The sequence below is a fragment of the Scyliorhinus canicula genome, chromosome 3 (genome assembly GCF_902713615.1).
Source record: "Scyliorhinus canicula chromosome 3, sScyCan1.1, whole genome shotgun sequence".
In the NCBI taxonomy this organism is placed as follows: domain Eukaryota; kingdom Metazoa; phylum Chordata; class Chondrichthyes; order Carcharhiniformes; family Scyliorhinidae; genus Scyliorhinus; species Scyliorhinus canicula.
The window spans coordinates 74,549,866-74,562,167 of record NC_052148.1 but is presented as its reverse complement, the minus strand read 5'-3'; the positions used below and the strand labels follow the sequence as shown (position 1 = coordinate 74,562,167).

Here is a 12,302-nt window from a genome sequence, read left to right as displayed (position 1 = left end):
TAAAAAGTAGGATAATTGCTCTCTGTACCATATGGAAGGTAGTGGACAGAAATAGTCAGTGTTTCTGGTGAGAAGCACTGCACTTAGGCTTTGCTGCTCTTGACCACCCCCATAGGAGGGTCTGGGTAATCACTTGAACAGAAACTTCTTCATAAACATCACCTTTATGAACAATATACACCAAGTGGGTAGCATAGTAGCACACGTGGCTAGCACTGAGGCTTCAGGGTCCCAGGTTCGATTCCCTGTTGGGTCACTGTCTGTGCGGAGTTATGGGGGTTTGATGGCAAGCTAAGGCCCAAAACCAAATTGTAAATAAATGCCTATAAACATGTGCCTCGGCCATATTGGGGAATGTAAAATATGTATGCCGGTTAAAGGGGGCGGCCACAGTGGTTATTATGAAGATGCTTACCTGTAAATATACATGTTAATTTTTGCGTGTTTTTTTTTCTAATAATTTGTAATTTGTTGGATATAAAATATAAAAACTCAATAAAAATACATTTTTTTTAAAAAGTGGGTCGGTGCAGCCTCGATGGGCTGAATGGCCTCCTTCTGCACTGTATGCTCTATGTTCGTGTTCTATGTAAGTGAGCTATTCAGGGTATTTGCTCAGGGTATGGATTTTTATTCACAACTAAGTAATACATGTTGTGATCATTAGCTAAAGGTATCAAAGGCGTTGGAGCATAGGTGAGTAAATTAAATTCAAGTACAGCTAGCCATCATCTAACTGATTGGTGGGTGGAACAGGCTCAAGAGGTTGAATGACCTACTTCCTATCCTGGAACTGTGAAGCTACAGTGCTACTCACTTGTGCTACGATGATGGTTTCATTTTTCACCTTTTCACTTGCCCCATTCTTAACAGTTGACAATAAACATACATACATTTTAAAACATCAAAACAGGCAAACATTACATTAAAGCAGTCCATTTTAGTTCTTTGTCTTCCACCATCGAACCTGCTTCTCTTCATCACATTCACGACAAAGCATCGGCTATCACCTTTTCTCATCCTGCCACATGAATAAGTTTTAAATTAAATGACTGTAATAATAAACTCCATCGAAACAGTCTTGATTTTCTCCAAAAACATCAATTGATTATGATCAGTAGATATAATTGCTTCAGACGAATTATTGGTAACATAAATGTTAAAATGTTGCAGAGCCAGCACCGAACTCAAAGTCTCCTTTTCAATTGTTGAATACTTCCTCTGGTGATCATTAAATTTTTTGGAAAAATACCCAATTGGCCACTCTATTCCCTCGTCGTCTTTTTGCGTGACAAGAGACTAAACCTTTTTTACAGGGACACTCACATGACATACTGCTTCATAATGTTTTTGGAATGTGTAATGGACAAATCAGATATGGTTCCTTCCAGTTTAATAGCAAAGGGTGATAACAGTGTATGCTCTTGTTTTTCCCCCAAGTGGTACTTTCACTCCCAGACTCAATGACTATAAGCCAAGGTTTCACACAGAAGTACTTAGCATCTCAGCTGCATTTTCATTGGGGATCAGAAACCACACCAGGATCAGAACATAAAGTGGACGGTATCCAGTATGCTGCTGAGGTAATACTATGAGCCTTTGTTTAGTCGCTAATTTTTGTACAGTAAATATTTTGTTCATTATTGAAGGGAAAACTAATTTTGCATTGGATTCATTTTTAACAAAAGTAATATAAGAAAAAATGATCTATAACTGACATCATTATCCAGTGAACGATTTTCTTTCTGCTGAATGCAATCTAAGTTCTATGTACTGATATAAGTATAATTGTACTGAGCAGCTTGCCATTTTATTGAAGCAGAACAGAATGTTAAAAGGAGCTCTGATAGAGATTGGTAAGGTAGTTTCTGAAATTAGATATTATTCTGAGTATGATGCTAGTATATTCATCAAACATTCTTCATTCTTTCACGGGACGTGGGCATCGTTGGCAGGGCCACCATTTGTTGGCCATCCCTAATTGCCCAATGGAGTGTCTCCATTGGCTATTTCAGAGACTAGTTAAGAGTCAACCATATTGCTGTGCATCTGCAGTCACAGGTTGGCCAGATCAGGTAAGGATGGCAGATTTAATAGAATAATTTAATAAGAACGTAACCTCCCCGTTCTTATAATCCATACCTCGATTGATAAAGGCAAGTGTCCCGTATGGCTTCTTAACTACCTTAATAACCTGTCCTGCTGCCTCAGAGATCGGTGGATAAGTACCCAAAGATCCCTCTGTTCCTCTGAGCATCCTAGTGTCTGGCTGTTCACTGAGTACTCCCTTGCCTTGTTACTCCTTTCAAAGCGCATCAACTCACACTTTTCAGGATTAAATCCCATCTGCCACTGATCTGCCCATTTGACGAATCTGTCTATACCCTCCTTTAACTTAAGACCTTCTTCCTCACTGTCAACCACCCGGGCAATCTTCGTGTCATATGCAAACTTGCTTCTCACCCCCCCCCCCCCCCCAACACATTTTCATCTAGATATCGTTTATATATATCGCAAACAAAAAGGGACCCAGCACTGATCCCTGTGGTACACCGTTGGTCACTGGCCTCCAATCACACAAACAACCTTCTTGCACCACCCACTGTCTCCTATCACTAAGCCAATTTTGGACTCAACTTACCACATTTCCCTGGATCCCATGTGCTTTTACCTTCTTTATCAGTTTCCCATGTGGCACCTTGTCAAAGGCTTTGCTGAAATCTATATCAACGACATCAAATGCACTTCCCTCATCTACACACCTGGTCGTCTCCTAAAAAATTCAATCAATTTTTTTAGGCATGACCTCCCTCTGACAAAGCCATGATGGCTATCCCTGATCAAACATTGCCTCTCCAAATGAAGATTGATTCTGTCCTACAGAATTTTATGCAATAGTTTCCCGATCGCTGATGTGAGACTCACTGGTCTGTAATTTCCTCACTGCTTATTTTTTTGATAGAATTTACAGTGCAGAAGGAGGCCATTCGGCCCATCGTATCTGTACCACACTTCCTGAAAAGTGGAACCATATTAGCTTCCCTGTGGCCGGAGAGGAATTAAGAGCCCTTGTAATTTCCTCCCATGCCTCCCACAGTAGCCTGGGATAACTCATCTGGACCTGGGATTTGTCCACGTTTAAGCCTGCCAAAACCTCCTCACTCCCTATGTCAAATTGCTCAAGAACCTCACAGTTCCTCTGTTGGAATTCTGAACCAACACCCTCCTTCTCCAAAGTGAAGATGGATTTGAAGTGCTTGTTTAACACCCTACCAATGTCATCCTGCTCAACGCAAGGATTACCCCATTGTTCCTAATGGGTCCCACTCTTTCTCTGGTAATTCTCTTCCCCTTGATATACTTATGGGATATCTTTGGATTTCCCCTAATCTTACCAGCCAGTAATTTTTCATGGCCCTTTTTTTCTCTCCTAATTCCTTTTTTAAGATCCCCCCTGCACTTTCTATACTCCACAAGGGCCTCTGTAGATTTGCTCCCTTTGTACCTTGTAAAAGACTCACTTTACCTTCCTATCCAGTTCTGAATATTCCTAGATATCCAGAGTGCTGTGGACTTTTTGTCCTACATTTCATCCAAAATGGAACATGTTGGACCTGTACTCTCACCAATTCCATTTTGAATGCCTCCCCCCCCCCCCCCCCCCCCCCCCCCACACACTGTTCTGCTGTAGATTTACTCAGAAGTAGCTGTTGCCAGTCTACTTTGGCCAGATCCTGCCTTATATTAATAAAATCAGCCTTCCCCCAATCCAAAACCCTTTTTTGCAGACCATCTTTTTCCTTTTCCATGACAAATTTTAAATGGATAATATTGTGGTCGCTATCAATAAAACGCTCCCCCACTGCTACTTCAAGCGCCTGTCTGGCTCAATTTCCCAGAACTAGATTTAGTATTGCACCACCCCTTGCTGGATCTTTGACCTGTTGATATAATTTCCTTCCAGAAAGGACATTAGTGAACCAGATGCATTGTTACAACAATCGACAATAGTTTCGTAATCACCATTAGTGCAGTGCAGAGAGAAATATTCAAAGATTCCACCTGACATTTTAATTGCTTGCAGTATTTTCTCTTTTTACTTATGGAGGTGATATTGGTAACGTTCTATTTTACCAAGGTTGGGGGGGGGGGGGGGGGGGGGGGGAGAGGGGGGGGGGGGAGAGTTGAGTTAAAGATACTAAAATCTGACCAATATCATCTCTACAAGTTAAAAGAAAAAATATTGTAAGCATGGTTATTTAAGAATGCTTAATCTCAAGTTTATATCTGGCATTTCATTGCAGTAATAGTTGGAATATTGGAATTGTAAATGCCAGATAATCTAATCTGCATGAAATATAAATTCAAAGTACAAATCTGTTAACCTAAAAGTAAAGTACATACAGGTCCACTTAGAAATAAATTCAGGATATTTAAACAAATACGTTTATACTTACGATCAAAGCATACAACATAGTTTCCACCTTTGTCTCAGCTGGGGGAAGATTTAATGAAGACCTTGATCCTTCTTGCAGATATGAATTCTGTGTAAATCTGACAGTCTAATTTAAAGAAAATCTCTTGCCTTAAGAATAACAACATCATTGACTACCATATTATGTTTTTCTAAAAAGCATGTAAATAGTTTCAAGGCTTTGTCTCCCTGTCTGGTAAGTCTGGGAAAGTCTTCTCAAGGCCTTTGAGTTCTGTGTAAAAGTTTCTCTCTCTCTGCACTTGGCAAAACTTTTCTTAGCTGTGTTAAAATTTTAACCCTTTCATTAATAGGGTTAATACCTTAACGAGTCACATCTCAGATTTTCAGTGTGAATCTTGCATTAACAGGCACCCAGCAGAATTTGTGACAAAATCTACTTAAAGAACAGTGTTTCATTCAACCTAGAAGACATAAGCATATAACTTTGCCAGCATGTTAAGGAAACCAAATAGATGAAGACATTGAGCTAGCCACATATGTTTGCTTTCTGGGTCAGGCTCAAGTTAAAGACAGTTTTTGCCGTGTCTGTGGATAGTGGTTTCCTATGCCCGTGAAAACAGAGTGAAGTGTAATATGCAAGTTGAAGACCCCAATTTTAATTTGCCCGCCTGATGGGAATGAGGCAACTGAGCAAATAAAATGAGGCCAATCATTGACCTTTCCTGATCCTGCTACTTTTCCACCATGTTTCAATTGGGGCAGCAGGGTAGCATGGTGGTTAGCATAAATGCTTCACAGCTCCAGGGTCCCAGGTTCGATTCCCGGCTGGGTCACTGTCTGTGTGGAGTCTGCACGTCCTCCCCCTGTGTGCGTGGGTTTCCTCCGGGTGCTCCGGTTTCCTCCCACAGTCCAAAGATGTGCGGGTTAGGTGGATTGGCCATGCTAAATTGCCCGTAGTGTCCTAATAAATGTAAGGTTAGGGGGGGGGGTTGTTGGGTTACGGGTATAGGGTGGATATGTGGGTTTGAGTAGGGCGATCATGGCTCGGCACAACATTGAGGGCCGAAGGGCCTGTTCTGTGCTGTACTGTTCTATGTTCTATGTTCTAATTATAACCAGCCTGCAGAAAGTAAGGACCTTCCTTAAATATACATGAGACTGCGAGGGTGGGAGGCCTGAGCAGGAGAGTAGTGACAATTTCTTTGTCAGGCCAGGCCTGTCACGAACTGGATCATGGGCCAGGAGAGGCCAAACAGGGAAGTTTGAAACATTTCATTCTTGTAGGTCAGGAGGAACAGGAGTGCTCCTTTAGACCTGTACCTTTCTGCTGGCTCTTAGAAACATAGAAAATAGGAGCAGGAGGAGGCCCTTCCGCCTATCAAGTCTGCTGTGCCATTCATTATGATCATGGCTGATCATCCCAACTCAACAGCCTAATCCCACCTTCCTCCCATATCCTTTGATCTGGACTCTTTCTCCTCTCCTGACCCCAATCATGGCTTGAGGCCAAATATCTTCAATTGAGGACCATTCCTACAAGTTCCCAGCTGTGGCCTTCTGCCAGAGAACCCCCACTCCAACATACCAGCCAAATATTGGATTTAGTCAGATTCAGGTCGGACTTCAGCAAAATCTATTCCAATCATCCCAACCACAAAGATCAGCCAGATGTCCATCCTGGGCTCTCTAGATGCATCATCCAATTCAGGGGTTGCAATCTCCTTTCTCCTTTAAAGCATATCTTCATGCACAGTCCCCCCCCCCTCCACCACACTCCGGGGAATAGTAGGGAGGTGGTGGAAGGAATCTCAGACTCATTACATGCCCTTTGAACTGTATCATGGACGTTAATTCCATGGCCAAGAAGTCCTGGTGTGGACTTTGAACCTAGAGGTAGGGACTCTGCCACAAGACCCCTTCTAATGTGTTGAGCTGAAATAATGTAATAATAATCAATAATTTTTATTATTATCTCAAGTAGGCTTACACTGCAATGAAGTTACTGTGAAAATCCCCTCGTCGGCACGCTGTGATGCCTATTCGGGTAGACTTCAGGGAGAATTCAGAGTGTCCAATTCACCTAACGAGAACATCTTTTGGGACTTGTGGGAGGAAACCGGAGCACCCGGAGGAAACCCACGCAGACACTGGGAGAACGTGCAGTCTCCACACAGACAGTGACCCAAATGGGGAATCGATCCCGGGTCCCTGGCGTTGTGAAGCAACAGTGCAAAACACTGTGCCACCATGCCTCCCACGGCCCAGTATAAAATATTAAGAGGCTGAACAAGGATGTGTGTCCTGAAACTCAGTATTGAGTGATGTTGTAATACTATTAGATTAGAATATCAAAAGCGCACACTTGTTAATGCAGATAAAAGAATAGCAGAAGAAATTGGTGGAAAGTCTGTGAGATGAGATAGAATTTCATCAAAACCTGCAGCTACCCAGTAAATTGACAGCTTTTAGGGACAGCATTGGTCAGAAGTCCTAGATCAAACTCTCGCTGTTACAGTGATAAGAATGAACCCAATAGTTGGAATCTTTAGGTTTGTAATTATGTATTTATTGTTACTGCAGATGCACGTTGTTCATTTTGCTGCCAAATATGGAAGTTTGATTGATGCAGCACAGAAAGCAGATGGCCTTGCTGTGCTGGCCGTACTATTTCAGGTAAGGTGTCATCAACATGCCAAGTTGGACTTTGGTTATTCTCTTTTAGAGTTATCTTTCAGTAAGAAATTGTAAATCTCCCTCCCCCATCTGGTCCGTTTTCTTTGTACTTACATTCAGTCTCTTCAACGTATTATCTCTTTTTCTTGCAATGTACAGGACTTCAAAATCCATGCTAGCTTCTCCATTGTGGTTTATCACACCTTCTCCCTTACTATTTTCAACCTTGTCGGTACCGGTCACCAAAAAGTAGACACGGCACATGATGACAATGTAACATTTTAACATAAAAATCATATAGTAGTCGGGGGTACTGATTCCTGTGCACTGTGTTCACAAGTTACAGATTTGGCTATATTTTAGATATGGATAATTTAAGGACTATTGTCAGCACCAAACCAACCATGTCCATGCCTTTGTAAATATATTGGAGTGGGAAATATCCTCCTGTAATAGATCTAGATAGTATTGCAACTACACAATTTTAAATTTATCAAGGTACAACGTGAAAATAGTAATAACCTGCATTTATATATTACCTTCAATATTGATACAATATTCAGACGAATATGTGAATTAGGAGCAGGAGTAGGTCACCATTCCCTCGAGTCTAATCTACCATCCAATGAGGCCATGCCTGATCTGATTGTAACCTTAACCCCACATTCTAGCCTACCCCCGATAACCTTTGATCCACTTGCTTATCAAGAATCTACCTAGCTCTGCCTTAAAAATATTCAAGGACTCTGCATGTGCTGCCTTTTGAGGAAGAGAGTTCCAGAGGCTCAAAGTCTCTTGCTGATAGCTCTTCAGAGAGGACTATCAGAAATAAATGGATGCTGGGCAAAAGGAGGAACGACTAGGAGAGGTGACCAAAGGTTTTCTCAAAGTGATGGATTGAAAGGAGGGTCAAACGGAGGTGAGATTTATGTAGAGAATTCAAGAACATAGAGCCTAGGCCTCTCCTTAAAAACAAACCCATCACATCTCAAACCTTCCTTTCCTCTCCAATTTCCTTGTCACCTTCCAAATTCATTTCCCGGAACTTCATGTTCAAAGCTGCCCAAATCAGCAGGGCCTTGCTATTTTACTAAAATATCTCTCATCAAAGTGACAAATGGTATTAGTTGTGACTGTGATGTTACGTCCTGGTGCTTGGCTGGATGGAATTAGTGCACTAGAGAACGTCTGGTTCGTGAGTAGTTAAATGTTTATTGTTAAACAATAACATGGGTCAGATAACAATAAGGAAACTATCAAAATCTACTAACTATAAATTACTATTATCTAAGAGCTACTACAAATGCAACTATCCACTTAAAGATTGTGGTATGACAATCCTGTTTTGCCTGAACAAAAAACCATTGGAAGCACTTAGCTCTGCTCGAACATTGTAGTATTTTGAACAGGATCCTTTTGGCCATCCCTCACTGAGATATTTTATGATCCTCTGTAACATTTCATCTTTTTTGGTTTCTTCTCTGATCAATTTTGATTCCGCGTCGGACACTGGAAGAGTTTTGTTCACGTGTACTTGCACCTCCTCATCCATGCGTTGTTCTTCCATATCCGTAGCTTGTGAGAGTGCATCAGCTACAGCAAAATGTTTTCCTGGAGTATATAAGATTGAAGTCATACCTCTGTAACTTTATCATCAGACATTGTATTCTTGGTGACATCCCATTTAGATTTATCTTTATTATCGCTACAAGTGGCCTATGATCAGTTTCAACTAAAAATGTTGGTCGGCGAAATACATAATCGTGGAATTTGTGTAAACCGTTATCAGACCAAAACATTCTTTCTCGATCTCAGCATATCTACACTGTGTGTCAGCCATTGACCTTGAAGAATAGGCATTTGGAAGCCAATCTTCATCATTGTCTTGCTGCAAAAGCGCTGTTTCCCACCCATCATTCGACCAATCTGTCGATATTTTTGTCTTCTCTGTGGGGTCAAAAAATGTCAGCACTGGAACTGTTGTCAGTTCTTCCTGTAGCATTCGCCACTCCTGCTCGTGTCTTTCAGCCCATCGGAAAACAGTATCCTTTTTGATAATTTCCCTCAATCACGGTAGCCTTGTGGATAGCACAATTGCTTCACAGCTCCAGGGTCCCAGGTTCGAATTCCGGCTTGGGTCACTGTCTGTGCGGAGTCTGCACATCCTCCCCGTGTGTGCGTGGGTTTCCTCCGGGTGCTCCGGTTTCCTCCCACAGTCCAAAGATGTGCAGGTTAGGTGGATTGGCCATGCTAAATTGCCCTTAGTGTCCAAAACTGCCCTTAGTGTTGGGTGGGGTTACTGGGTTAAGGGGATAAGGTGGAGGTGTTGACCTTGGGTAGGGTGCTCTTTCCAAGAGCTGGTGCAGACTCGATGGGCCGAATGGCCTCCTTCTGCACTGCAAATTCTATGAAGCATATCATTTTTGCTGATAAATTAGGAATAAATTTTCCTACGAAATTTATCATATCTAGCATCTGTCGGATGTGGCATGTTTAGTATAGCCTTTATCTTCTCCTGGTCTGGTTGTACACTTTGAGCAGATAGCTTGTCTCCCAAGAATGTAATTTCTTCGACACCAAATTGGCATTTGGCTTTATTTAATACTTTTTGATGCTTCTCAGCACTTTGATGAGCCTTTCGTCGTGCTCTCTTGTTGAACCCCAAACGATGATATCATCTACATACACTCTAACACCTGGAATTCCTCCTTCAATTTGTTCTATCGCCCTATGGAAAATTTCAGGTGCTGAAATAATACCAAATGGCATTTTGAGAAAACAGTATTGCCCGAATGGAGTGTTGAAGGTGCTCAGCTTTGTGCTATCCTCATTCAAATTGAGTTGTTAAAAACCCTGCGATGATCTCTTCTCTTTTCGGAATAAGATAATGTTCTCTCTTAATATTTAAATTGAGATCTTTGGGACCCATGCAAATTCTCAGGTCATTATTTTGTTTCATCACAAAATACAAGGGGCAGCAGGGTAGCATGGTGGTTAGCGTAAATGCTTCACAGCTCCAGGGTCCCAGGTTCGATTCCCGGCTGGGTCACTGTCTGTGTGGCGTCTGCACGTCCTCCCCCTGTGTGCGTGGGTTTCCTCCGGGTGCTCCGGTTTCCTCCCACAGTCCAAAGATGTGCGGGTTAGGTGGATTGGCCATGCTAAATTGCCCGTAGTGTCCTAATAAAAGTAAGGTTAAGGGGGGGGGGGGGGTTGTTGGGTTATGGGGTGGATACGTGGGTTTGAGTAGGGTGATCATGGCTCGGCACAACATTGAGGGCCGAAGGGCCTGTTCTATATGTTTTATCACGCAAACCATGAGTTTACCCAATCTGTTGGTTCTTCAATTTGTTTTATCATCCCCAGATTTGTCATTCTATCCCATTAATTTTTCAGTCGTTCCTTTAATGGAGCTGGTACTGGTCTTGGTGTGTGTATTACTGGTTGTGATTGGATTACACCTTCAATTGGATCTGATGCGTGAATGGCAAACCTCGGAATCCTTGAGATATTTCTGGAAATGTTTTCAGGATTGAATCCACTGATGTACTTTGCGTGGTTACAGCACAGTCAGCACTATGTGCTCTATTTACAAATTTGAGTGCTTCACATGCTTCCACTCCCAGTATTGATTCACGCTGAGCCCCTACAATGGAAAACTTCACTTTATGCATTTTATTCTTTACATTGACCTCAAGGTCGCATACTCCGAACGTGTTAATTTTTTTGCCCTTGTAATCCTTCAAAAGTACCGTGTTATTTAAAACGTGCAGTTTAATTGTCACTTCTTGGATATCCGATAAGCTTAGAAGATTAAATCTCATTCCTGTGTTGTGTTTACCATTGATGAACATGTTTTTAATCACCAGAGGAACTGTCCAGTTATCACTTTGAACATTTATATTTACATTGCTATTACTGAAAATTTGCTTCGAAGACTGTTTAGATTGCATCCCATTATAACGCTTATCTTCACTAGATATACATCTATAAAAAATGTGTCTTTGAGATTCATCTCTTCAATCACGTTTTCTGATTTTTGTGATGTGTTATTTGAGTTGGTCTAACATCGACTGCAACTAGATGCAGTGAGACTCGAATCAGGCTTCCGACACAGGAGATGGTCCAACACTGTTTTATTGAACTTGCTTTTTGCTGTACATAATGTGCTGTGGGTTGACACTCTATTAATCTAAACTGATACCCTCACACTGGCTTGACCAGACTAGCTCTCTGTCACATGGAGATGGTGCTCATCGCCTTATGTACTCTAACTATCTCTGTAGCTGTATCCAGTGAGAAGAGGCAGAGTCTTAATGCCGCGTGTGTTTTATAGTGGTAGTGTCCTGTCTGGTGATTGGTTGTTCTGTGTCATGTGTGTTCATTGGTTATCCTGTGTGTCAATCACTGCCTGTCTGCATCTCATTATATCCATGAGTGGATATTATGACATCTCCCCTTTTTGAAATAAATTTTGGAATGTGGCTGTATATACATGTGTGACTATGTGCAAGTGGTGCGTGAACGAACATAGTTACATGGGAAGGTGTCTATCGTGCAGATACAGAGCAAACGGAACAAATTTCCAGGAATAAGTCTATAGATTCAGTCTTTGTGGTGGGCGACGAATTCTTGTCGATCGCCTCAGAGGTGGAGGGGGGGGACGGCGGCACCTGGACAGGCAGGATTGCTGCCAGATCGGTGGCCTCGTGGACAGGCGGGACTGCTGCCGGATCGGTGGCCACGTGGTGCGAGATGTCCTGAGGCGGCATGATGACATGCGGAGAAGTGCGGTCAGGTGGTGGGCAGGCAACTTTGAGCAGCGCCCTCCTGTTGCACCGAAGAATGGAGCCATCAGCCATTTGAACAATGAAAGACCTGGGGGCAGCCTGTCTGACGACAACAGCTGGGGCTGACCAGCCTCCCTCAGGCAACGGGACGCGAACAACATCTTCTGGAGTCAACGCAGGCAGATCAGTGGCAGGAGCATCATACGTGATCTTCTGCTGGTCCCTGGATCGCTGCACTTTCTGCAGCACCGTGAGGTGGTCAAGGTCTTGAACGTGGATGGCTGGAACAGTTGTTCGCAGGTTGCGGTTCATGAGCAACTGCACCAGAGGCAAACCAGTTGACAGAGGGGTTGCCCTGTATGCCAACAGCGCCAGGTTAAAATCAGAGGCTGAGTCTGCAGCCTTGC

The 12,302-nt window shown here is 42.6% G+C and overlaps 1 protein-coding gene across 2 annotated transcripts in view; it reads left to right on the top strand.

Annotated features, from left to right (window-relative positions):
* The window catches only part of ca9 (carbonic anhydrase IX), a 191,918-nt gene that overhangs the window by 74,748 nt on the left and 104,868 nt on the right, over positions 1–12,302 (top strand). For both annotated transcript variants that reach the window (XR_005459945.1, XM_038790747.1), the window contains exons 4-5: positions 1,441–1,583; positions 7,016–7,108. Coding sequence is in view for 1 of the 2 variants with exons in the window: in XM_038790747.1 (XP_038646675.1) it covers positions 1,441–1,583; positions 7,016–7,108 (236 nt within the window). In the remaining variant the exon portion in view is untranslated. The remainder of the gene's footprint in view (positions 1–1,440; positions 1,584–7,015; positions 7,109–12,302) is intronic.